This window comes from Osmerus mordax, chromosome 5 (genome assembly GCF_038355195.1).
Source record: "Osmerus mordax isolate fOsmMor3 chromosome 5, fOsmMor3.pri, whole genome shotgun sequence".
NCBI classification, from domain to species: Eukaryota; Metazoa; Chordata; class Actinopteri; order Osmeriformes; family Osmeridae; genus Osmerus; species Osmerus mordax.
Genome location: NC_090054.1, coordinates 11,240,902 through 11,265,564, shown reverse-complemented (window position 1 = coordinate 11,265,564; position 24,663 = coordinate 11,240,902). Strand labels below are relative to the sequence as shown.

At 42.0% G+C, this 24,663-nt stretch overlaps 2 protein-coding genes across 5 annotated transcripts; both read right to left on the bottom strand.

The window, feature by feature from the left end:
* Positions 1 to 4,715: 4,715 nt before the first annotated feature.
* rel (v-rel avian reticuloendotheliosis viral oncogene homolog) lies at positions 4,716 to 14,048 on the bottom strand. 2 transcript variants are annotated; one of them, XM_067236951.1, is made up of 11 exons: positions 13,947 to 14,048; positions 13,457 to 13,495; positions 12,574 to 12,713; positions 11,793 to 11,941; positions 11,263 to 11,354; positions 8,193 to 8,333; positions 7,735 to 7,839; positions 7,190 to 7,408; positions 6,527 to 6,595; positions 6,382 to 6,435; positions 4,716 to 6,169 (listed from the first exon to the last, which is right to left on the bottom strand). In XM_067236951.1, exons 1-11 carry the CDS (start codon positions 13,951 to 13,953, stop codon positions 5,376 to 5,378), a joined length of 1,809 nt encoding a protein of 602 aa, XP_067093052.1. In that variant the 5' UTR covers positions 13,954 to 14,048; the 3' UTR covers positions 4,716 to 5,375. The 2 variants fall into 2 exon arrangements, with proteins under 2 accessions (XP_067093052.1, XP_067093053.1); XM_067236952.1 differs by lacking the exon at positions 13,947 to 14,048 and adding an exon at positions 13,903 to 13,921.
* A 590-nt stretch (positions 14,049 to 14,638) lies between these two features.
* On the bottom strand, positions 14,639 to 24,043 carry papolg (poly(A) polymerase gamma). 3 transcript variants are annotated; one of them, XM_067236530.1, is made up of 24 exons: positions 23,920 to 24,043; positions 23,134 to 23,292; positions 22,882 to 22,948; positions 22,606 to 22,687; positions 22,372 to 22,481; positions 22,222 to 22,275; positions 21,993 to 22,104; positions 21,807 to 21,896; positions 21,451 to 21,589; positions 21,094 to 21,166; positions 20,820 to 20,940; positions 20,646 to 20,730; positions 20,440 to 20,493; positions 19,664 to 19,783; positions 19,137 to 19,246; positions 18,815 to 18,936; positions 18,494 to 18,657; positions 18,151 to 18,251; positions 17,800 to 18,020; positions 17,544 to 17,624; positions 17,186 to 17,245; positions 16,997 to 17,100; positions 16,757 to 16,860; positions 14,639 to 16,524 (listed from the first exon to the last, which is right to left on the bottom strand). In XM_067236530.1, exons 1-24 carry the CDS (start codon positions 23,934 to 23,936, stop codon positions 16,346 to 16,348), a joined length of 2,529 nt encoding a protein of 842 aa, XP_067092631.1. In that variant the 5' UTR covers positions 23,937 to 24,043; the 3' UTR covers positions 14,639 to 16,345. The 3 variants fall into 3 exon arrangements, with proteins under 3 accessions (XP_067092631.1, XP_067092632.1, XP_067092633.1); XM_067236531.1 differs by having other exon boundaries at positions 18,157 to 18,251; XM_067236532.1 differs by lacking the exons at positions 14,639 to 16,524; positions 16,757 to 16,860; positions 16,997 to 17,100; ... (10 more) ...; positions 20,820 to 20,940; positions 21,094 to 21,166 and having other exon boundaries at positions 21,447 to 21,589.
* Positions 24,044 to 24,663: the final 620 nt, after the last annotated feature.

Genomic DNA, 24,663 nt, shown 5'->3' with positions numbered 1-24,663 from the left:
GCGGGTGACATTCGCTTGGGGTTCTGAGAGGAGTGGCTGTTGCACTAACCATAGGGAAAGCTCGTTTGTACAGTAGCGTGAAGAGTGATGCAGTTGTGGAGGCAGTGTGATGTCACGGTGTGGGTGGGTGTGGGTGTAGACAAGGCGCGCTCTTACAGTGTTTTGGTAGAGGGTGGGATTGTAGTATGGGCAGTTGATGTCACCATGCAGTTTGAGGTATATTTCGCAGCAGACGGCAAGCATTTAGAATTTCAGATTCCAAATGAGACGTGGGAATCAATAATTGTGCTTTCATGACAAGTGTGTGTGGGGAGGAGGTGTAGTGTTGCTGATGATTGGCATGGTATTTGGGGTCTCACAGTGACATTTAAGCTGTGAAGCCACACTATCCACCCACTCCCCCAACCTGCAACCCCTCCAGTCCCTGCTCCTGTGCCCCATGTCCCTGCTACAAATGAGTGAGAACAGATTTAAAAGAATGCAACAGTAAGACAGCAGATATGACAATATCGTTAAAATATAATTTTAAGGGTTACATACAGAGAACACTTTCATATACACTCTCAGCTAAATGCAGTTGTGGTTAGGTCAGAAAAGTATCCTTCTCTGTATTACAGTAACTAAACTGGCCTCCCACGAGGAAAAGTAAATGTCTGTTTATTTTCAGTAACACTGATACACTAGTCCCTCTTTTCACGGAGATGTTACTACTTTTAATATGGTTTCATGGGTAAAAACTTTTACATTCCTTATACCTAAAGAAATTCCCATGGTCCCGTGCTTTTATGTCAGGTTCTTTTGCCATGCAACATGGCTGCTTTGAGGACTTTTCACATACACTAGTTTCTCTCTGTACTCTTTCTTTCTGTTTGTGTGTTTGTTTGTTTTTTTGTGTGTGGGGGGGTGTGTGTCTTTGTTACTCGACACATGTCAACATGGTTTTGCATGCCCGCTTGTCAAATAAGGAAGTGAAATGCATGAGTTGAGTAGTTGAGTGGTTAAGCCTATACAATTATAATTTACATAATATTTTACTTTAATTTACAAATAATCTTTAATATCAGATGTCTTCAATGGTTACTACAATCTGATGTGGATTTATTTGTAGATCGACGTTCATCGTTTCATCATATTTGACCAGATAATTTGACCAGTGCAATATGTTAGTTTGTTTTGAAATGTGTGCATTGTGTACAATTCAACCAAATGAACAGAATTTTACAACTCAAAGGCATAAAGGATAGCTTAACACTGTAAAGTTGCATCAAACACAGAAGAAACAAATGAGGGAATGCAAAACCATACTGAAACCAGTTTTCCACATGGTCTATTCATAACATGTAGAAGGACATACCGTACAGAGTATGAACTCACAGAGCTAATGAAATGGTTACAGTGGAGAGTAAGGGGTTTTCCCCTACAGTGAAATATGAGTTAAGGCTAGAAAGAGGTATTATTTCAGCTTTACACAAGGTGACAATATATATAATTATGAATTATGTTGCAGGAAGTTTCTCAATGGAAAAACATTTTTGTAAATGTCCTCCTCACCAATTACAGTAGGTTGAATGTCAGCTTTTTGGGGGGGATGCAATGATTTGCAGAAATATTGTATATCCAATTAAATAAGTAGATGACTATACCTTAGGAAAAAAAAACGGAATGGTTGCTTATAGATTAAGAGAATGTGTTTTTTGTGTGTGATGAGACGCTCGAGTGCAGAATCTTCAGGAAAAATAATTTAAATGTTATCCCACTAAACTTGTCTCTGCTGTGTTAAAATAGAAAAGTGAGCAATGATTTTATTGATTTAAAGAAAAGGAACAAGTCACTCAATTGAATGGGTGAGTTCTTGAGTTAGGTCAACCTTAGTAAACGTTTCTGTACACCTCAGTCTGACATTCATCAGACAGCAGCAGGGAAAGGGGTTGAGAGGACAAAGGAGGAAGGAAAGGGGAGGGCACTGCAGAGGAGGAGGAGCGTTACTGGAAGTAAGCAGCAGAGCAGGTCTAACTGTGTTCCAGGATAAGGTTACACAAGCGCACACACTGATAACTGCATGCACACAGACACACACACACACACACACAAGCTGAAGACTCTTTGCTGCCTATACCCAATTATATGACCCTTCCAAATGACAAATATCACACAAGTCAAACCCATCTGTACACATACCCTCATACACACATACTATGCATAAACACACTCACATGCACTCATGCGTCTGCACAATACAATGTCATATTTCATACAACAAATACACTTTTCAACTTCATGCATCATGACATCAAGAAAGGGACCAAAAGGTTAAAAGACAATCTTGGATGGCAGACACTGAACTGCAAGTCTGTCTTGCAGACTCTATGTTGAGGGGATTCAATGGTTGTTGATCGTAAATTGAGCCTTCAGGGGGGATCTTCCCAAACCAAAAGCACACAAGCACGCTGATATAGTCTAGGTATGGTGTACCTCAGTCCTACCATGCACCTCCGTGGTAGTGGTTCACTTACACAAAGACAGGAAGGAAACAACGTTTTTCTATTGCATTTCACACTGTCCTGATAATAAAGAAAACAAATATCGTAAACACGTGACGTCCTGTCTTCATTGGTAATGACGTAGTCTGAAAGACACACAAGACAAATCATTCAGTTTGTAACGAGCAAAAAAGCACCTTTTGCCCTTCTAGGTTTTGATTTCCACATACATCCTGTATTTGTGTACAATGGTAAAAGAACTAGATACATGATATTTTACAATCTGAATTATGCTGAGGGGAAAAGTAACAAGATGCAAATTTGGAAAACAGAAACTAGATAAGACTGAAAAGCTGATGTGGTGCCTTGCACTTTCATACTGTAAACATGGCATGTTGAGTTGCCATTGAAGTTAAAATCTTGTGTTGCATCACATATCTTGATCTTGATCTAAATCAGATCAAATCCATTCGGTTTTCATTTACAGTTCACGTGCAGTAATCTAGATTAAACATGTCTGCCATTCCTTCCAAGTTATTGATTAGTTGAATCAGTTAGAGCAGGGGTTAAGAGCACAGACAGAAGCCAAACCAATCAATGAGAGGCAAAATGTTTTTACAATGCACATTCCAATAATAAAGCAGAAGAAAGTGTTACCGGTAGCAGATAAAATAAAGGTTCCTCATTATTTATTTGTGTTCCTTGATGTGCAGCCCAACAACGTAGGAAATGTTTGCAAATAACATAACATAGCGTAAACAGTTCTCCATTTTAGGGTTCAATTGCTCCTTTAATGATAGTAAACTTACACGAGTACGCACACCTTACTTTTTATTGTTGGGAGTGTAAGTGACTTGTCCCTAAGAGGACTGTGTTCTTGAACTGTCAGATAGAAGCAGTTATACCTACATAAAAAAGACATTGATAATAATTACAGATGAAGAAATGTATTTTGTGCGGTTTAGCATTTACTAAATCTAAGAAATGAACAAGACAGAAACTAAAAGAATTTCGACAAGCTTAGTGATTTTGAAAGTGCTGTGGTTAAACACATTATTGCCAGTGTTGCAACAGTGTTTGACCAACAGAAACAGTAATAGTGGTGACCAATGGGTTTCCTTCATAATGCAACAATCCACAGGACTTCCAAGAAGCGTTCATTCTCACTTTGAACTAGGCAATCCCTTAATCCCCTCATTTCCCCAAATGACTTACATGTAAGGTGTTTAAGGATACTATGACATATGCATGCCAAAAAGAGTCCCAAGCACTTTTGTACACAACTGGGAAAATATGTGACAAATTCCACTAGGGAGAACAATGACCCCTTTTTCAATTGAATCTTCAGCCTCAAAAAAGTTGCTCAAGTTGATCTTTTTTTTCTTTTTCTTAAATAAGGATGGATACAACTTCAAACCATGAAAGGTTCCATGTCACTCCTCTGTGAAGGAGAGGTATACATACATGTTCCTTGCAACAGAAAGACCCAGGATAACCCTTTCTGTCACGTTAACAGGAAGTGATCTCACTTGTCCCTGTAACGTTCACAGTTTACCCTATGCTGTTGCCAGTCACAAAGTTTCACAGCCAATTAGCCATAACTCCAGGCTAATCAGCCGCCTTCCTCCTCTCCCTCTCTATGTGTGGAGTCATAGTAGCAGATCACATGACCTTGACCTTCCATTATCACATGTTCATATTTATCTGTCCATTGAAACAGTCTGTTTCTTCTTTGCAGAGCTCCCGTGTGGGTTTATGACTCTTTGTTTTGGTTTTGGATTAACTTCTTGCCTGGAGTTTATAGGTTTGCCTTTGTTTTGAGTTAGCCTAGAGCAGGTAAGTATTTTTTTTGTATTTTCTGTGTGGATTTATTGTTTTGCCTTCTTGTAAGTTTAATAAAATACTTCTTTGTTTTGACATCCGCTGCTTCTGCTTATGATTCGTATTGCTTCCCCTGACACAATTAAGAGTACCTATGTGTACATAATGTGCAGTTGGGTAGAGAAATAAAGCAGTTTGATCACCCAACTCTTTAATGGTTATTTATGTTACTATGTTTATATGTTGGTATTAAAAAAGTGAAACAATTTTACATACAATTTGTTGATGTGAAAGAGTAATATTGGATGGTTGGTTATTAAAATTGGATAAGAAAATATTAGTTTGATGAGCACTAACCACAAACTCTGAGGTATACCAAAACTCAAAATAATTTGTTCAATAAAATGCCAAACCTGTGTGGAATAAAATATATTCTTTATTAACAAAGTATTTTGTATTTAAAAAACAGAAGCCATCAGCATTGAAACATCTTAATTAAAATATTAAAGCTATATACAATTGAGAGAAAAAGCATTGAGTGGTACTAGTGCATCAATTTTCTTTTCAACACCATTATTCTGACAGCACATGTGATTAATATGACATAGCCATTACTAAGGAACACAACAGTGCTACTGACTGGACATTTCCATACTTCCTCAAAGGGAATGTGAGTAACTTCTTGGGAGTTTAAACATGTTTTTGCCATTCTTACAGACAGCATGTGCACATGAGTCCTGGACGCCAAAACTGTAACAATATGTCATTTTTAGCTTTAACTTTAAAATGTGAAACCCAAATCTATAATCCCATATACTGTAGAACAAGAAAAAACATCAACATAATAAATGGCATTCGAACAGCACACTCAAGTTCCCTTCAGGTGGACTGAGACAAGAGAGAATACATCACAACCAGTAGACTAACATTTTGCCCTGAATATCAGATCTATTTCACAAGTATTCACCACAATCCAGCACATTTTGTGACTCATTGTCACACGTCAAAGCTCTCCCCTACATTTGATGAGCTGCCAAGGGTGTTTCTTCAGACTTCAGACAAAAATCTGCACTGTCACTCGTTATACTGGCTTGGCCATGGGCTCAGGTAGTTACAGCAGCCGTCTTGTCCCCCCCCGTTGGCTGAGAAGGGGCTTTGTACATTTTTGAGGGCCTGAATGTTGGCATTTCCGCTGCCCTCCTGTCTCATTGCCTCCATGTTAGTTCCGTTGCTTGCAGACCATTGGGCTAAGTTGGCATATGAGCCACCTTGGTTGGGGTCTAGAGGAGGAGCCATGTTAGAGCCCTGGCCCTCTGGCCTCCCACTTTGGTATTCCTGCTTCAGCTGGACAGGTGTCTGGTCTCCCCCTCCTACAAAGCTCTGGAGGTCTAGGAATGACTCCAGTTCCAAGGAAGCCCCCCTGTTTTCAACATTCCCCAGGGGGCCTTGGGCTGAGGGGAGAGGGTTGACATTATGCCAGGGTGTCGGAAGACCATAGCTCTGGCCACTTTGGCTGGCCTGGACTACAGGGAGTGGCTCTTTCCTTTGGAGGGCTTGCTGGTGGTGGGAATGGGGGTGGTGGGGAGGGCCAGGCCTAGCCTGGCAGACAGAGGAACCCTGAGCGTTGGGCTCTAAACACTGCAGGTCCAACGTGGTGAGCTGGGGTAAGCCACTCGTACTGCTGCTGGTGCTTGGAGGGTTAACTCGAATGCTATCCAATGACAGGGAGTGGTTGAGGTGTGACCACACCTGGTTGGTTGACACACTGGGCATCTGCATGGGTCGCTGAAAACTGTGGTTGTAGTATTCAGGACTTGGGTGCATTATTTGAGGGATGGGAGGTTGCTTCAGGTACATGTTTGCTGTGTCTGGTTGGAGAAGAGCTGATGTTAGTATTGTTTTCTCATGATTTATGTTGCACACTGGAATATATACACATGATATATACACACTATAATCTGCGAGCACACAATTGGTCCTGAGATACTGTTTTGTCTAATGTTGAATAAATAATTAGTGACTGTCAGTGGACATACAAGTACATGTATATATGACATTAAGATAACACTATTATTCTTACCTTTTCTGGAGCTCTGAGACACTACTTTGGGTCTGTTCGATATATTCATGCCATCTGAACAAGAGGGACAACAAACTGGTGTTACACACAATTACACACACACACCAAGATATTGAATAGAGGACATAGTACAGATTTATCTTACCGCTTAACAGAGGAAAGGTTTTCATCAAGTGCTCTCTCCTTCGCTTCTTCTCCTGACAGCCATAAGGGTCTACACGTAGACACAAACACACAACAAAATGAACTTGATGTATTAGGTAATATACATTACATAAAGTTAAAAAATAACTTGCATAACCAGGCAGAAAGAACACATTAATTATGGCCTGGTAAAGTGGGCAGGGGGTGTAAAATCTGACACAAAGGATGAACATAGCTTGGATGCATCAAATGATTCAACGCAGATCAACAAGGTACAAGTATTTAGGTCTCTGACACAGCATGGAGAACTGCACTGTAAAGCACATATATAACATGAAGGTAGACAAAGACACACCCAGGGACGGCAAAGAAAGCTTTAACAACTGGGAACTTCCAGAGAAGAGAGGCACTTGTATACTTCTAATATGCTGGACATATTACAACAACACAACTTTAACCACCAAGCGAGAGTAAGTCAAGAAAGATAATGTGAAATCCCATGTCGGGAGAGACAATTTCCCGGTGTGCACAGGTCAATTTAGGAATGTTTCGGCAACTGTTTTTGTTAAACGTATACTGAAAGAACTGCAAACCTACAGAACATTTTTGGGGGATTGTTTTTTGTTAGGCCCAGGGTATTTATACTCAGACATTGGCTCCTCACCTTTGTCGTCGGGTAGGTAGCGGAACTCCATTGGCTCGCTGACTTCCTGGTCTGTGGGCCGGCGCAGCTGCATTCGCACAGTGATGGGGCTGATGATTGACAGGTCATAGTAGGGCGGCGTCTTGAACACGATGGCCACCTGGCGGTGGACATCGGCCTGGGAGAAGGAGCCTTTGGCTTCCCAACCTCCCGGCACAAAGAAACGAACCTCGATGTCATCTGGAGGACAGAAAGTGGTGAATGAGGGATGGGATGGATAACAAAAGGAGATGAGGGGATTGAGGGGCATGCGTTTATGGAAAAAACTGCACTAAGACTGTCATCCGTGAAGAATAATAGTTTAAAGTGGAAAATGGAAAAAGCCAATGGAAAATGGATGGATGGACAAACAAAAGGATAGGTGGCCTGTAGGACAAATGAAATGATATGAAAGGATAGAAGGAGAGACCCACATATCAAAATCAATACTGCAGGTGATTGAAAAAAAGACACGCAGCGTAACTGATACAAACAACATGGATTGTGTACTTTATACTGGGTCATACCTTTCTGCACTTTGTCACACAGGAGAAAGATCTCGTCCCCTCCCTTCACGCTGCCGCTGTTCCTGTTAACGCGACAGATTCGCAGCTCGGCCGTGTTTGGGGCCCCTGGGGGTCAGGAAACACACAAGGTCACACCCAGGAACACACCCTTTTCTAAAACTGAAATATAGCCTTTTATACAACAGTTATGCACTGATACTGTGATAAAAACTCTGTCTATATTTCTATGAGAGTGGGATAGGGAAGTTGTTCTCAATGTAGGGAAGTGTGAGACTATGCTTGTGGGTGTATGTGTGTACACTGTTTCCATAGCACACTTCCCCCCATGACAGCTTCCACAAAATGCAATCCACAAAAAAGTTCAGGTGGAGCCGAGTTCTGGCTATTTTCAGTTAGAACTGGTTTGGTATAACGCCAACACCAGTCGGTGTTGACCAACGGGCAACTCAGCAACTCACTGTTGTCATAGATGGGGTTGGTGACGATTGGTCGGAGGGCGCGCGTGTAGTGTCCACTGTCATCCTGCAGGAACACCTGGATACAGAGGCGCACCACGTTGAGGTCGTACTCTTCAGTCTGCAGCAACTGCTCCTGGGGCACTGGGCACACAATCACACATGGACATGAATACATTGTGAGGGGGACAAAAGTAAGGGGGGTAGGGCAGGAAGTGCTTTGTAAGTTAGTAGTCCAGTTAGTTTCTATGCAACGTGTGGTGTGTGGTTAGGTCCTGTCAGTGAAGTGTGTGGTATACTATGTTCCACTGGCCTCAAGCTTACAGTGGTTGGAAACGTCACAGATGTGCTTCCACAGCCTACTCATAGGCCCCGCGCACAGACACGCTCACACAATTTGCAAATCAAGCGGCTTCGTTTTAAGCCTTCACACAGAACACCCCCCTCCCCCCTTCACACCCCCCACCACAGTTTTTCACATTTGCCCACTCTCTTGCTGTCTCTCTCTCTCTCTCTCTCTCCAACATACGTGCTTGGCCCTGAGGCAACGCAGAGGCCACCCCACCTATGACTGTGAGCGTGCTGAGGCTTAGTGATGTCATGGCAGGTGGAAATGTGTGTGTGCGTGTGTAACTTCTAATCAAGAAACGAGAATCCCTGGGCGTTAAATGACGACTACTGAAGAGTGAGAGAAAGATAGAGAGAAAGAGAAAGTGAGAGAGGGGGGCGTCAGACAAAGAGGGATGGAAGCAGGTGAGAGAGAGGGAGAGTTGACGTACAGAGCAAACCTCTGGCACAAGAACACTTTCGTAGACAGGGGTGGGGGTGGGTGGTGGGTGGTATTGGATGTCCCTACTTAAAACTCCATCTGACACAAAATGACAAATCACTTGACTCTTGGATAAAGAACATTTTCAATTTTTGCTTAGTCAAAGTGAGTCACAGTTGGTCATGAGGTGAAAAAGAAAATAGTGAAGAGCGAGGGAGGGAGGCTTAAAGACTGGGTATGTGGTATACAGAGATGTGGGCCGCAACAGAATACATTCACAGTAAAGTGTGTGGGTATTAGAGTGCTGTGTGTGTGTTTGTTGTATTCATGTAAAAGTGTCATAAGATAAGTGAGTGAGTGCGCGTATATTTGACAAAGGGTTGGAGAAAGTAGGCTAACAGAGGAGACTGGTTTCAAATATCCACATGGTGGAAACTTCACCCATGATGCTGTTTCTGTTCTCTTGAATGACTAATAACTTATACACACACTCTACAGCCCAGACGCCATACGAAAAGCTTTGTAAGCATATAGCTAGTGAAGAATATGCTATGGCTTGCTTCATTGAGTTACTTAGATGTAAGGTCACACCTGATTCAGCATATGAGTTTGTTAACATGAGGGAGCACTGTGTGAAATCAAAATCCCAGCTGAAGTGTTATGGTACACGATTGAGTACACAATCCACAAAATCAAGAGGCTGCTCTGACTGCTTCCCCTACATCACAGCAAAATGCAGAAGCTGTAGGTGATTTACTTCTCTGAGGAAACGCCTCATCATTGTTAAGTTGGAGTGAACTCCTCATTGCTTACACTCGTCACACAGACCCTCATAGCCAGATGTCAGCCTCTGTATGGACACTGAGACTGGCACACATGACCTGGATCTCAGGGTTATTCTGCCTTTGTAACACAGGTGATCCAATCCCATTACTGGCTGTTTCTGAAGCACCTGACATGCAGCTGGTGAAGCTAAACTGGAGCCACCACCCTCAGCCAGAAGCAGACAGGAAGTTGGTGTGGGGGAAAGGGGGGGGGGTGCTGTGTGTGTATCTCGTTCTGTACAGGAAACAGCTGAGTTTCACTGCAGAAGTGAGTTTGAAGAGAGAAGTGAAGCAGATCTCACACAGTTTTTCTCTTTCCCTGTGCATTCCAGTGCTCTGGTTCACGCACCACTGTCTGGAAATAACAAAACGTTTTCTAAGATATTTCTTAAGTAGAAATTCTTAGGGCATACTCAAGTAATTGAGTAAGGTGTGTAAGAACAAGGTATGCTTGACTGCAAGCAGTTCAAGTCATATTTCAGACACACACTACACCGGCTGCATTCATGGACACTTGCTATGAGGAAATGCTGTCTGGGAAAACCAGTTTGCATACCCCAATTGAGTCTTGCATTCAGAATTGATTGGTATAACTGGGAGAAAGTCTGCTTTTTAAACTCTTTTAATCTTCCTTTCACAAGAGGATCTCTCTATTTCTCTTCAACTCTGTGCTAACTCCTCATTACATTACCTGCAGCCAACTGGTACTACATGCCAGACCACTTCCCTCCACTCACTTCCCTGTTACGAACTGCCGTGGTGCTAAATGTACTGATTTGAGTATGGATTACAATCCAAATACTCAATAAAGAACATTGATGACTCATCATACATAAAAATTCATCTTTGGACATACTGTTTGGCATGTCTGAACAGTGCTTTGTATGGGAAAAATAACCCCTTTTTCCTTCACATGCTTACCTGCTAACAGTGAAATATCAACAGGATTACCTGGATACCTCCTACAACACCACTGCAAAACTGGAATGTGTTCAACATAGCTATGAGCAAAGGTTTGGTTGATGTGTTGCTGTGTGTGTTTTTTTACGGTCTCACCCCCCCCCCCCCCCCCTACCCTGCCTCACGTGACATTCAGCACAGCGCTGAATTGAGCAACTGTGAAGAAGAATGGGGAAGTAGAATTGCTCTTGTTAGTACTTGAGATACACTAGGCGTGCTGAGGCTAAACTGCAATTAGGAAGGATCCATTTTAGTCCAACTCAGAGACTTGAGGGCACTAGTGTGTACATACCATAACCAGGATTTAGCTTTTTTTCTTTAAATGTGAAGAAGTGTCTTTTTTTTTTTTTTACTTGGTTCAATCTCCCGGACTTGTGGAATACTTATCCAAGTATCCATAGATACTTTATTATAGACATTGTGACTAGCTTTGATTGTATATCATGATTATGTTTTAAAAGCCAAGTTGGCCTTGGATCCCAAACTATTTGTATCAAGTATGAGGATTAATGTGACTCACCATTGAAGGGGTTTATGCCTCCGGCCATCCTCTTGACGATGGCTTCCTTCACCTCCCTTCTCCTCACACACTGAATCCCCAGATTCTGAAAGCTGGAGGTCAAAGCAATCAATGAAATGATGAGAAATATTTAGTGATATGTCCATGTTACGGTCCTGAACATCACATACATACCTACATGCAAACACCCACCAACCTACACACACATGCACACACAAACCTACCCCCGACACACCCACACACAGAGACACACACATTCAGAAACACACACATACAGATACACATGCCACACACAGTAACAGTGAGGCAAACTGGGGAATTCCCTCAGTGTATCACTCATCATACACAGACTCTGAACAGACCAATAAAAAAACAAGTGTGTATGCCTGTACATGTTTGTTTTTTGTCTTGTGCATACAGTTGTGTACAAAAAAAGACTGCCATTTTTGGTAGGTTACAAAGGTTCCCATTTCTTAATTAAAATGACACCATGAAGATGATGTTAGCAGCTGGGGTAAAGCATTACTCACGCAATGACCCTGCGATCAGGGCCGAACTCTACTTCATAGGAGCCATCTTTGCAGTCCTTGCCCACCAGGTCGTGAGGATGGGGCCTGTAGGGCTCGTTCTTTGTCACCAGAGAAACACGCACTCTGCCTTTTCCACAGTAGTTCAGAATCTGCCAATGAGGAAAAAGAAGAACATTTTAACACTTACCATAATTCTTGTCCAGCAGAAAATGCTTTATTTAAAATACAAAGTTCATACAGATGTTGTCACTACAATCTACATTTGATTTGGTCAGCCTGAACCACCGTTTGCTGTTCCGGGTCCTCAACTGAGAGGTTTAACAGTTCAAAACACAGGTAGGTGCATTTTCCCACAAAGTTTATTTTCTTTAATTTTTTAATTAAACCCTGCTCTGACTGATTACTCTTAATTAATAATAAAATGGTTGCTAAAACTGATTCCTCATCATTTAGAGGAACTGGGCTGGTGGCATTCAGTAGTCTATTTCAGATTTAGTTTGTAGATTAGTTTATATAGTTTGGCAGTACCTTTCTTCACTACAAACTTGGGTGTCAAGTTTAGATTTTGTTTAAGGTACTGTCCACTCATCAGAAAACTAAGGTGGTGTAAAAAGTGGAATGTGAAAATATCCTGAAAACTGGTTAGTTGGGATTGGTGGTATACTTTAACATGAGGGTACTGCTCCCCTCACCAATAAACTGTTGTTCAATGGGGTAGACAGGCTCTGTGGCTAAAGTCAGTGTTCTGACCTGGTGTGGAGTACAGCTGTTGTGTGCTCACCTGTACGCTGGGATAGGTTCTGTTGTTGTCAGAGTTCCTTTCTCCAGGGATGCTGCCTGCAGAACGGCCCTCACACTTGTATCTGAACCGCATGCCCCTTTGTTTAGGCTGCTCAAAGATCTGGATGTCGGGTTCAGCAACTGTAACAAAACAGGGTCAGGTTAAGAAATGCAGGTACTTCTGAAGTGTAGTACTATTGCTGCCTGGCACACCTCAATGCTGTCAAATACTTGGGGTACACTGTTTTTTTTAAATCTGTTTAATTAACCTCTAAGAGTAGTCAAAGAAGTTCAACCTGAGGACAAACAAAATGCCCCTCAAAAGTCAAATACAAGAGATGGGAGTTCGGTGGTTGCTGCTGTGCAGCTGCAGAACAGCAGCATGTGACCAATTAAAGGAAACGTTTTAAAGTAATCAACATAAGCCGTGATTGATGTCATTACAATGTTTTGTGAAATGAGCTCAGCTTTTGAAAATGTGGTGTCATGTCTGAGTGTCAAGTAATTTGCAAAAAGAGAAAGAAGGCTATGCAAATCACTGATGGAAGGTACCAACAAGGTAAACAACAAACACTAAAAAGACGACACCACTAAACATAGAAATGTAATTTATGAGAATTATGTCTGAAATATCATGATTATTATGTACATTATTAATATTAATACTGTTTACATTACATCCAAACACATATATATATACACAAACACAAGATAATTTGAAACGTAACATGGCATTAGAGGAAGTGAAAACGTGAAACAATACCCAACCCAGGGATAGTGAGAAAGATAATATGATATAGTCTATAAGCCATAAGCCAACCATTTACGAACATTTGGCTGTAGAGGCAAGTAAACAGGTTTAGAGCCCACCCTCCAAAACTTACTCATATTTGAACGGTCCCCGATCAAGGATGGCATATGAACTGTTGTCAAAGTCGGCGTGAAGCAAAAAAAAGACAAGGCAGACAAGTAAGCAAACAGGAAGTAAACTGGCCTCTAAAAAATATTGTACAAAGCCCAAACTAGTTTAAATCATTTGAAGTTAAACAGGATATTACATTTCTAGAAAATGTATGAAATTAATAGCTGGGATAATTGTTTCATATCTTTCAGATTCGTATAGGCCTAACTAAATAACTTTGAGCTATATTAAATCTGGTTAAAGACTACCTAGTGCTTTAATCACGAAGCAATGTTAAAGCGTTAATTAAAAAGTAACTTCAAAATGTTTTTATATTACACTTTGCCAAGTGCTGGAAATATACTTTAGGCTACAGATACGTTTTTTGTTGTTGTATGTTATAATACCTGTTGTTGCATCTTATAATACCTGTTGTTGCCTGGTCTGGGTCAAGCCAAAGTTAGTTTACTTACCATCCATGATGTGCACAGCCTTGTCACGGGATACTGTCGCAATAACAGATCTAGATTGAATGACTTTCACTGTAGAGCGTAATTAATATTTGTAAAGACAAAATCGTCTGGGAAGTCCCCTCTGTCTCCTCCCTTAATGTACCGCCCCCCTTTAATGAACGAATGAAATGCGTACGGCAGGATTTGATGGTGTGTCCTACGTCATGATTTGCAATAAACGAAAATGTATGAACATGTGTATGAGATCAGTCAAGGTGTTCCAGCTATAGCCAGATAGATGATGAACGTGACGGTGTAAACTTGAAGATATCAAATGTCTGAAAGTGCCTTTTAAAGGAAAAACATTTTGCAGTCAATACGGTCTCATCAATCAGTATTCGAAATTTGTATTTGGGGTAATCCCCACGCGATGCACTACGCCTACAATTGGTGAAATGGGAATGTCCCGGTCCTTGCGCATGAAGTTTATGAATTGAGCCCCCTGCTGTTCATTCCTAACAATGTACTTAAAGTAAACCAGCCACGATCATTGAACAAACATGGTGTACCCCGTAAAAACACCTGAAACACAAACTGCAAACATGTATTGATTGCTACATGATGCATTGACTTCCCTTTGAACATTTAAGAACAAAATGTGACATTCTATAAAGAGAACCTGTAACAAAAACAGCAAACAATATCTTGGGGTTTTAAGATTTAATGGATTTATGGAGTCATTTAAAGGAGGTGACAAACATAACATACAAAATACCCTTTCAAATACAAATTAGAAACAAATGACCTGTATTGTTAGTTCCTCAAAATGCAAACTGAGAATTCGGAAAGAGTGGTGTAGAGGTCTTTCGGGAAAAAAAATTAAACTACCCGCTATGAATGATATAAAAAATTACATGGTACAAATATGCAAATATAAATAAAGTGATAAGAAAACCCCAATAATGAAGAAGCCTTTTCAAAACACAGATTCTTTCTGTACACCCAGCCAAGGAAATCATTGTTGGAAAGACAGAAGAAGAATGTTAGAGGCCAACTTCTCCCCTCTACTATGACCCCAGGAGATGCCATTTTTAAGAACCTCCACAGGAGGCACAGAGGGCAAACACCCCACAAAAAAGGGAATTCCAAAACACACACATAAACAGACACACCCACACAGACCAAAGGTGGTAACAAGCACATATTCGCTCATAACGTTCTCCCTTCCTTCCTCACACACCAACAACCAACACGCACATACACACAATCCCTCAAAAAGCTTTGAACCAGTTTCACAAGCACCATAGATCCAGTCATGGACCACTTCACAAGTCAGATCCTACTTACCACAGCATCACATTCTCCAAACCCCAGTTTCATAGGACAAAGTTGAAGCGAGGCAAAACAGGTTTACTGAGTTTTAAAAGGTCCATCATTGATGTAATTATTTAGGTGACATAACTTGGATTGAGAAAACCGAGCAGCTGAATGCATGTTTCCCAAATTCAAACACTGTAGATCAGTCTATGGAAATCTTACTAGTGTATTTAAATAGGGTACCGCAATCTGTGCTGCTCACAAAATAGTAAAATAAGGGTAAGTTAAACACACGACCAGATATATTTTATGGTAAAAAGGAAGGGTTCCATGTTAGACCACCACAAACATCCTCTGGATGGTTGTGGGTCACGATAGGGTCATGGTTGTGAGATGGTCCAGGTTTGAGCAAACCACAGTCATCCATGTAATTGTATAGAAACCTACACAGCCATTACAAAACAGTTTGAGAAGGGGATATTTCTTTTCAGACAGTGGAAAAACACAAGACAATTTTTTAAACTTTTTTTTTTTCTTTTTCGATTAATAAAAACTACAATAGAACTATCAAAAGACTAACAGTGATTTTTTCGTTTTTCTTTTAAAGAGTTATTTACATAAACATCTACTGTACAAGTTCGATTTTCAAAACACTCGGGAGAGTGTGTACCCAGCATTGACACCTTAAGGCCTTTAAAACACGCAACTCAACGGAAAAGAAGATAACTGAACGGAGAAAACCATCGCTCCTGTTACGGGCGCCTAATCATTTTATCAATGTTTTGATCTAGAGAGGTGTTCAAGTGTCCAGAGTGGCAGAGGGAGACCTACTACAGGTCCCGTATGTCTGACGACTTGTTAGATAAGGATTCTCTGGCCTTAATCAAGGCGACTGGCAGGGTGTGAGGAGGGGCGGGGACTCATTGAGCATGTGACAACTGTTACCGAGGCGAGATTCCTCGCCCTCCACCTCTGGAACAGATACTTCCCTAAGCTAAGAGCCGTTGTTTTGTCTCATCACACACACACACACACACACCAGTCTGGGTTATTGCAATGGGCCCAAATTCATCTAAATGCATGTTCCGTTTGAACATTAGAGCTCACACGATTTGGATTTTAGCCTGCTCGGTCTCTTTGATCCTCTTGGCCTGCTCGTCTAGCGTGGGCGAGTGGGCTCGCTTGGGCGCGGCGCCGTTGCTGCTGGGGTCGACGCTCCTGCCCACCACTGTGGGGATGGTGCTTCCCGCTGGGGCTGCCACGGGCTTCACAGCCATGCTCTCTACGTAGGCAACGACAAGGAGAAATATAATGACAAACAATTCTTGGTGGCATTTCAGTCTTTTTAAATTATGATCAAGGATGGAGAAAGTGTGTTTCGGAGAGGACAGGAAATGTGGGGAGAGAGAGAGAAGGGACGCCCCAAATTACATCGAATTCTTAACAGGAACACCGCAACAGCACGTGCAGACCATTTTATTTAGGTAGTGCTCATAGGAACCAAAGACACTTACTTGAGCCGATGACTGGTATGGACATGCCCTGCACTTTCGTGGCTACAGGTACGTCTGGCGCCAGGGTGCTCTCCAATAACCCTGAGGGTTTGGGGGGGGTGATGCTGCAAGGTACGGGACGAGAGGAGAGGCTTTTAAAGAAAGAGGATTTTGCCAGTGCAGCATTTTCGGGATTGATTCACGATTAGATGTTCAGACGCAAACTGTGTTAAGGAGCAATACACAGGCATGGATGACTACCTGCTGCGATTGAGAGCTAGCTTGATGGAATTCTTGACCACTCTGCAGCTGTTGCTAGCAGGGAGGGGTGAAGATGCGTCTGGCAGCTCCATGCTGGGCAGTCTCTGTGATGAGGAAAAGCAAAAGGAGTTAGCTTACTGATTTAAACATATTAAATTAGTTGTCACGGATTAAGATGGAAATGTATACCTGTGTTCTGGATGTGTCGATGGTTGGAATAGGCCTTGCTTTTGCCCCAGAAAGACCAGTCTGTGTAGAAGAAAAAGTAGAAAAGGTCAATAGGTGACTCCTTGAATGTGATTCAAGATCCCACAAGGAGATTGTGACATGTACCACGTCTCCAATCAAAACCCTCAGGAAGTTGCTATCCAAATCCAATCCAATGAGTACGTAAGATTTAGGTTAAAGTTCAAATTAAATATTTCCTCAAAAAGCAAAATTATACTTAAAAATGTGTGTTTAAGACATGTTCACCCTAGATTCTATAAGGTGTGCATTTTTATTTCCTGATGTCACTGAAAAGACAGTGGTGACTAAGGGTGCTTACCACAGTTACGCCATCTCCCTGTGCATGTCCATCACTGGAGGGGGGGTATGGCTCTTTGAATGTAGCGTCATCATTGGGCACCTGCAGTGTGACAATAGAAAGAGTCAGTCATCATTTAACACAGGAGATCGATGGGTTTATTAAAATCAACGTAATAACCAATACAAATGCTAACATTGATGGATGTCAGTAATCCAATCAGATCTTTACTCCAACCTTATTTCAGGTGTTTTGCAGTTAATAATCCCCCTCTCACCTCCTCAGTGTCTTTTAGCCTATTGGGCTGATCGTCCTGTGTGGGTGAGAGCGGTCTCTTGGATGAGGCTCCATTGACGGGGTCTCCCATGCCGTTGGGCAGAGGCTGCTCTGAGGGGCTGTCGCTAGTGCGGTCTACACTCCCAGCAACCAATGGGGGGACAGCGCTGCTGGGAAGAGGGGCAGTAGGAGCGGTCTCCTGGGAAACCCCAACCACCGGTTCTATAGAGGGAGAGCAACACAAACAAAAATCAGTCACATCAAAACGACCTGGCCTATGTTGTAGTTTCGTCGGTTTAAATGAAAAATGTAAACGAGAGATTTAAGGGCAGGGGAAGTAAATGGCGCTCACTTGTACCAAGGACTGGGATGGACATGCCCTGCTCAGGAGATGCTTCTGATGTGGGGGAGCCGTCCACAAACAAAGGGACGGGCGGTTTGGAAGGCGTGATGCTGCAGGGTACAGGAAGTTTTACAATCTGATCCATAGCAAGCAACTCAAAGTAAACCATAAACAGGCAGCCGGTCATCCACAGAGCAGATATACGATACAGACACATCAACATGTAGCTCAAATAAACATGTTGCACACGGCTGAGTATGGCAAACACTCATTCCTTTTTAAATACCGCTGGTAAATGAGGCAAATGTTTATTGCCGAACACTGAGTTGATCGTGTGGGCCCGGGCCCTTACCCGTCGTCTGCGTCGGAGGCTGGCTTGCAGGGCTTGCACACGGGGGTGGGGGAGCTGAAGGGTGTCCCTGAGTCCGTGTCTCTGGAGCTGTCCAGCTGACTACCGTCCAGGGAGATGCGCTTGGAGCTCCCCCCGTTGGCACTGCGGTTCAACTCTGCAATGCTCTGAAACAGCAAAGGCGGGGGGGGGGGGACACCACAGGAAAGTGGGGGGTGTAAGAGAAGTTACATTTCTGTTCACGGAAACACCGAGCACGCTTCATCCACCGAGCACGCTTCATCTCCAAACTACTTTGAGGGAATCCTTCTTCCTCCATCTCACCCTCTTCTTCTTCTGCACCAGCTCAGGTGGGAGGTACTGGTGGAGCTGCTTCCTCTTCACGTGTGTCGCCTCGATCTTCATGCCATCCTTCAGCATGTTGATGTTGTTGGCCTGTCTGTACACTGCAAGGGGATTGTAAGACTTGAGTTATTTGGGTTTACAATACATCTCCCCCCACAGACACACAACCCGAGCGGGTGGTAACTCTGCTTTAACCATGTTATATTAGCAGTTCACTCAAGTGAAGGACAATGCATAATTCACCACGCATCCAATCTACTCCGTTCTCTGAGAAAGAAAAAAAGAGACAAGGCATTTTTACCGGTGTCTGTAAAGGACTGGATGTCGTAGGTCAGGTCGATGTTTACACTCTCGGCATTCTCCACTTTCTTGAATATGATCCCGATGAACCACATGGACACAAACTCATCTCTGTTTGGACAACAGAGCAATAGCCTGAGAGGGCATTTCTAACTCACTAGCACCAAGTTCCAACAACAAACACATATAACCTCCCGTGACAGTGTTTTTAACCATGGCACAAGTGGTAACTTTTCATCACTGGGATGAGCGCAACCAAATGAACCCGGTCACATAAAATCAACAACTATTGTCATGCAATAATGTACAGCAACAGTGGTCTGGATGTCTCATTTAGTACAGGAGAACCAGTGTTAACTATTCTGACTTGTAACCACACTTCCATGGTCTAGCTAGAATACAACTGACTTCTGCCTTTTAGTTTTGCCTGTGGCGCAAGTACAACAGGGCAGTATCACACTGCCAGGTATAAACAGAAAATGGAGAACATTTGTGCGTGTTTTTTGTTGTTATTTTTAACAGGCTTACTCTGTGCGGTTCTCTTTGGACCCAGGGAAGGACTGAGGGTTGACGTGGGCCAGGGTTATGTATTCGTTTCTCTCCAGGTTGCCCACTAGAACACGGATCTTGGATTCTACAAGCCCAATCCTGAGGGGGAAAAGAGAAAACCATTAGCAAATACGGTTCTTGGGTGTGGATTGGGTGTCATTTAGGAGCAAACTCGAGAAACATTCTTTACGTTATTGGCCTCAGCTGTTTATTTTATAGTGCAAAGCATGGCAGGTGATCGGAATTACACAATAAAAGTTACATTGAAATACTCAGCCCTGGTGAAAAAGCAGAAGGTGTATGTATAGTTTAATATATATACAGTCAACTTTGGAACTATCCCAACCCCTGGTAAAGACCAGTAAAAAGGGTTATAAAAAAACACTTGTTCACAAAACTGAACTTTAATTTAAATAAGTTTATTCTGAGAATAAATTATTTTTACCATGTGTTAAGGAGCTTTTAAGCAGTAATCCATGACATCCTGTTTCACAGGGGTATTAATGAAAGAACACACAAATCAAATGAGGGAAAAGTGTGTCAGGGAATGGCTTGAAAAAATAAATAAAGAGCCACTCACTTGAAAATACCCATATCTACCATTAGAGTAATACTGAAAAAGTTCAAACCAACTGGAACTGTTTCAAACTTGCCTGGAAGAACACCCAGGCTCATTTTGCTTCCATTCCATTCCTTCCAGTGAGGAAGCACACAAACTACTACCCATCCATACCAGCCCCCCGCTCAACACTTACCATTCCAGATGGTTTTCTTCTGTGGACGCACTGGCCGTCAGAACTATATAATGCCTGGTCACACAAAAATATAAAATCACAGAATATAAGTATTGATATACACACACACACACACACACACACACACACACACACACGTGTCAACAAACAATATCATATACCCATTCAAACATCAGAAACTCACTCAGACTATCACATGTACTCACTTGTATTTTTGGAAGAAGTTAGGTGGCTCAAACAGCTTGGACCATTCCGCTTTCCCCTGCAGAATCTCATCTGTCACACTGAGACCTGGTGGGGGCACACACAGAGCTCTTAACACAAACTGTGTGTGTGTGTCTACATGTGTGTGACAGAAATTACAGACCACATCTACCTACCAAATTTGAACTCTTCACTCATGATGGTGCGTGTTGAGGTGGAGACATTGTAGGTGGAGTTCTGCTGGGGGTAGGCAGGTGTGATGATTGGCATCAGGTGATATCTGTCAGAGGGATTAACCTGAAGACAGAGTGGAGGCTTGTTAGAGTGGTCAGTCACCATAACACAAACTCTAACCCTAGTTAGTCAGTCAATCTTATATTAGGTATCTAAGATACACACAAACACACTATAAAAGCAGTCATGCTAATTTTAAAATCAATAGCTACTTACCCGTGGGTCCCAGACTGGCAGGTTCAGGTTGCTGTCTTCAGGCTGTTTCAAAAGCACAGGATTTGGCCATTCCCTACCCGATTGAAGCAAAGGGTGCAAGTTTTTTTTTTTTTTATCTGGATGAAAAGCAACTTATACCCTTTCCCCTGCAAGGTGGTTTGCAAACTGAACTTCAGAAGTAACAAGTACGGAAGTTTTTAACAGAAAATTAATTTCAAACAGTTCTGTATGGAACGGATGGAATAAACCCCAAACTTGATGTGTCACAAAATGTGACTGAAAAGCCACAGTGTATTACAGTGTCATTTGTTGGAAAAACTTCAATTAGGAACTGAACATCTGTAATGCAGAACTCACCATTTGGAGAAGACCAGAAAGAACTTGTGGACCAGAGTGGCAGCCACAGCGTTGGGGTAGAGCTGACATGTCCTGGCCACCAGCATGGCCCACGACACACCGCCCAGGAACCCCAGCATGTTTGAGTAGATTCCTCGACCTGACAAACAAGTCCACAAGAGTCCTAAGATACAAAACTACCCCTACAAAGCAACCTCAGCCCCTCTTAGTTTGGCTCACGTTCACATAACGGGCATACCATTTTGTATCCACTTACATACAATGCGAAATGAGAATTCCAAAGATGACACATTTTAACATTGCATTATGCTGCCTATGAAAAGAAGGGGTATATGGAAACACCAAGTGACACTCACGTTTTGCCCACAGCTTAATGGCTCTCAGGGTCAATCTGAAGTTCTCCTTGTTTGGCACCAAGTATAATATCTCATCAGTGACTCTGCAACCTTTAAGTTGGAGGAAAAAGCTTTGTAATGGTGATGTTGTATATATCATAATGTTGAAATGTACAGAATAGCTCAGAATGAAGATTTCCTTCCTACCGTTGAGGCTGCGGATGCACCGGATGTCAAGGTTCCTCAGGAGGGAATCCCCTCTCAGGTCCAGGTTGTCGGGTATGGACTGCAAAGCCAGTCTGGCAAAGAGGAGATCAATCTGCTCGACAACAAGACAGAAATGCCAAACGCAGTCAAGGAACAACAAAGTACAACCATAGTTCTTAACAACAATTCACTCAGAATACAAAAGTGCAAATACCCCTCAAATACTTACCTCTATGCCATCAAACTGGAATTTTATTACTGGTACAAAGGCATCCTCTACAGCCTGAATGAAGAGACACACAAGGCAAGATTAAAAGTTTGGAACAGTGTTTTCTATTTATTACAAATAAAGCATTTCCCTGAGCCTTAAAAGCCTCACCCTTAAGTCTTTGATCTCTTCGTGCTGTTTCAGTTTCTCAAAGAAAGACTGGAAAAAGTCAGTCCTCTCAACATGCCGTGGAGCTACACACAAGGCATCAATATCCGCTCCTGCAACACATTAGACCACATTTAGAGAGGGGGTGGCTAAAACACCCTTTATCAGAAGTCTCTGATCACGCTGGCTCGAAGGTTTGCGTAAGTAGCTGATCTCCAGAACCTAAATATGAAGTACCTTTTGTGTGCACTCCAAGTCGATAGGAACCAAAGGTGAAGATCTTACCACCTGTGTTAGTTACTGCAGACAACGGCAAGTTCTTGAGGGAGGACAAAAATTATGAATTTTAAATTTCATTGAAATGGCTTGGCACACTTTATTTACTTGTTACGAGATGAATATGGCAAAGGCCGAAGGAAAATTAGAAGTCGGATGGTGAATTAGTAATCCCCTTCATTGTTTATCAGGTTCCCATGAAATCTGCTTGGGATATACTGCAACTCATCCACTAACCTTTGTTTCACTAATCTCTGCAATCCACTCCTTGACAAATGCATTTAACTTCCCAAGGACAGCAAGTCTGAAAATTAATAAATTGGACTATGATTTCCATTGTGAAGTTATTTTTTCAAAAAGATAGGATCCTCTAAGAAGATATACTGCACCTACAGCTTTGGATTGTATTGGTCGACATCCATGACTGAATATACATATAACCACTTAAAATAGTGTGCGGTGTGTGTATGGTTATACCGAAATTCTCACCTGTGGTTTAGTTCATCTTCGTCTTCAAAAACTCCGAAAGGCTTCATTGCATCACTGAGCTTTTTAGTGTACTGGTGATCTATGTCCCGGGGGGGTGCGTGGCTTATGGCAGAGGTGATGCCATAGTGTTTCTGAGGCTGTTGCCCGCCAGGCATGGTGCTGTTCGTGGGGTTAAAACAGGACGTAAGAGCATGACAAGCTAGCGAAATTGGTTATCACCTAGACTTAAATAATGTTAACAGTCACTACCCAAACATGACGCTCGTCGCCTGCAACAACAGAAAAATAGTTGCAAGTGAACTATAATATTGCTCTTGAGTATGAATGTTAACAACCTGTGCAGTAAAGCAAGTTAATGTGAGTTAGCTAACAAACTGCGTAAATGTGTACTAGCTAGCTCTAGTTCTTGTTTATAAGTTTGCTAACGACGTAACAAGCTAACTTGTGTAGGGTGGTTAGCAAGCGAAGGCTGACAGCGTTTAGCATTAGACTACTACGCCTAGATAACTAGCTAATGGACTAAGCATTAAAACACTAGTAAAGAATCAACAAATAAACGTACACAGGCGCTTGCAGTCTGATACAGTTAATAAAAAACTAGTTTCCTAAAAAAGAACACAGGCCCTAGCATCATCACCGCATTGCAAAATTCCCTGTTCTCAACAAGCTATTATTCCAGTAGCTAGCAAGCTAGTTGTCAGCTAGCTAGCCTATTCTTTGCAGCTTTCTGTACATAATGCACAAGTTGATAATTTGGCCAAGTCTATAAACCAGTAATGGACTTACGCTGACATTTCTTTCATGACACACTGAAACACGTTATCCTACAGCAAACTTGCAGATAACATTAAAACTCACGCAGTGGCAGCTATTAACACCAAATTTATGACAATAGTTAGCTAGTTGCTACAGTCCAATATGGCGCCCAAAGCTTCTGAGTATCCCGACAAGCTTTGCAATACCGGAAGTTTTAACTTTGTTACAGCAACATTTCACTTCCTCTAGTAATAAAATTTGTATTAAATTAAGTACCTTCCAGATTTGTATCCATATCCATAGAGGGCGCAATACAACAACTTATTCAAAAATTAATTATGTATGGAGGAACACGAGTCAACCATCACCAGATTCTAGCAAAGCCAATGAGAACTCAATTGTGAAATATGATCTATATTGTACGTGTTGACTACACTTGACTAGAGCCTAGGTATGCATGACAGCATCAGTGGAATAACCTAGGATATTTATAGAAGAACATATTGTAGCAATATTTGCCAAAACTGTGATGACTACAATACGACTAATTTAATCGATTTATTAAATTACATTTAGTCATTTAGCAGACGCTCTTATCCAGAGCAACTTACAGTAAGTACAGGGACATTCCCCCGAGGCAAGTAGGGTGAAGTGCCTTGCCCAAGGACACAACGTCAGTTGGCTTGACCAGGAATCGAACTCAGATATCACACATTATTGTGAGAAATCTATTTGACATAGATTCGGACTCTAAAGCCTTTTAAAAGTAATACA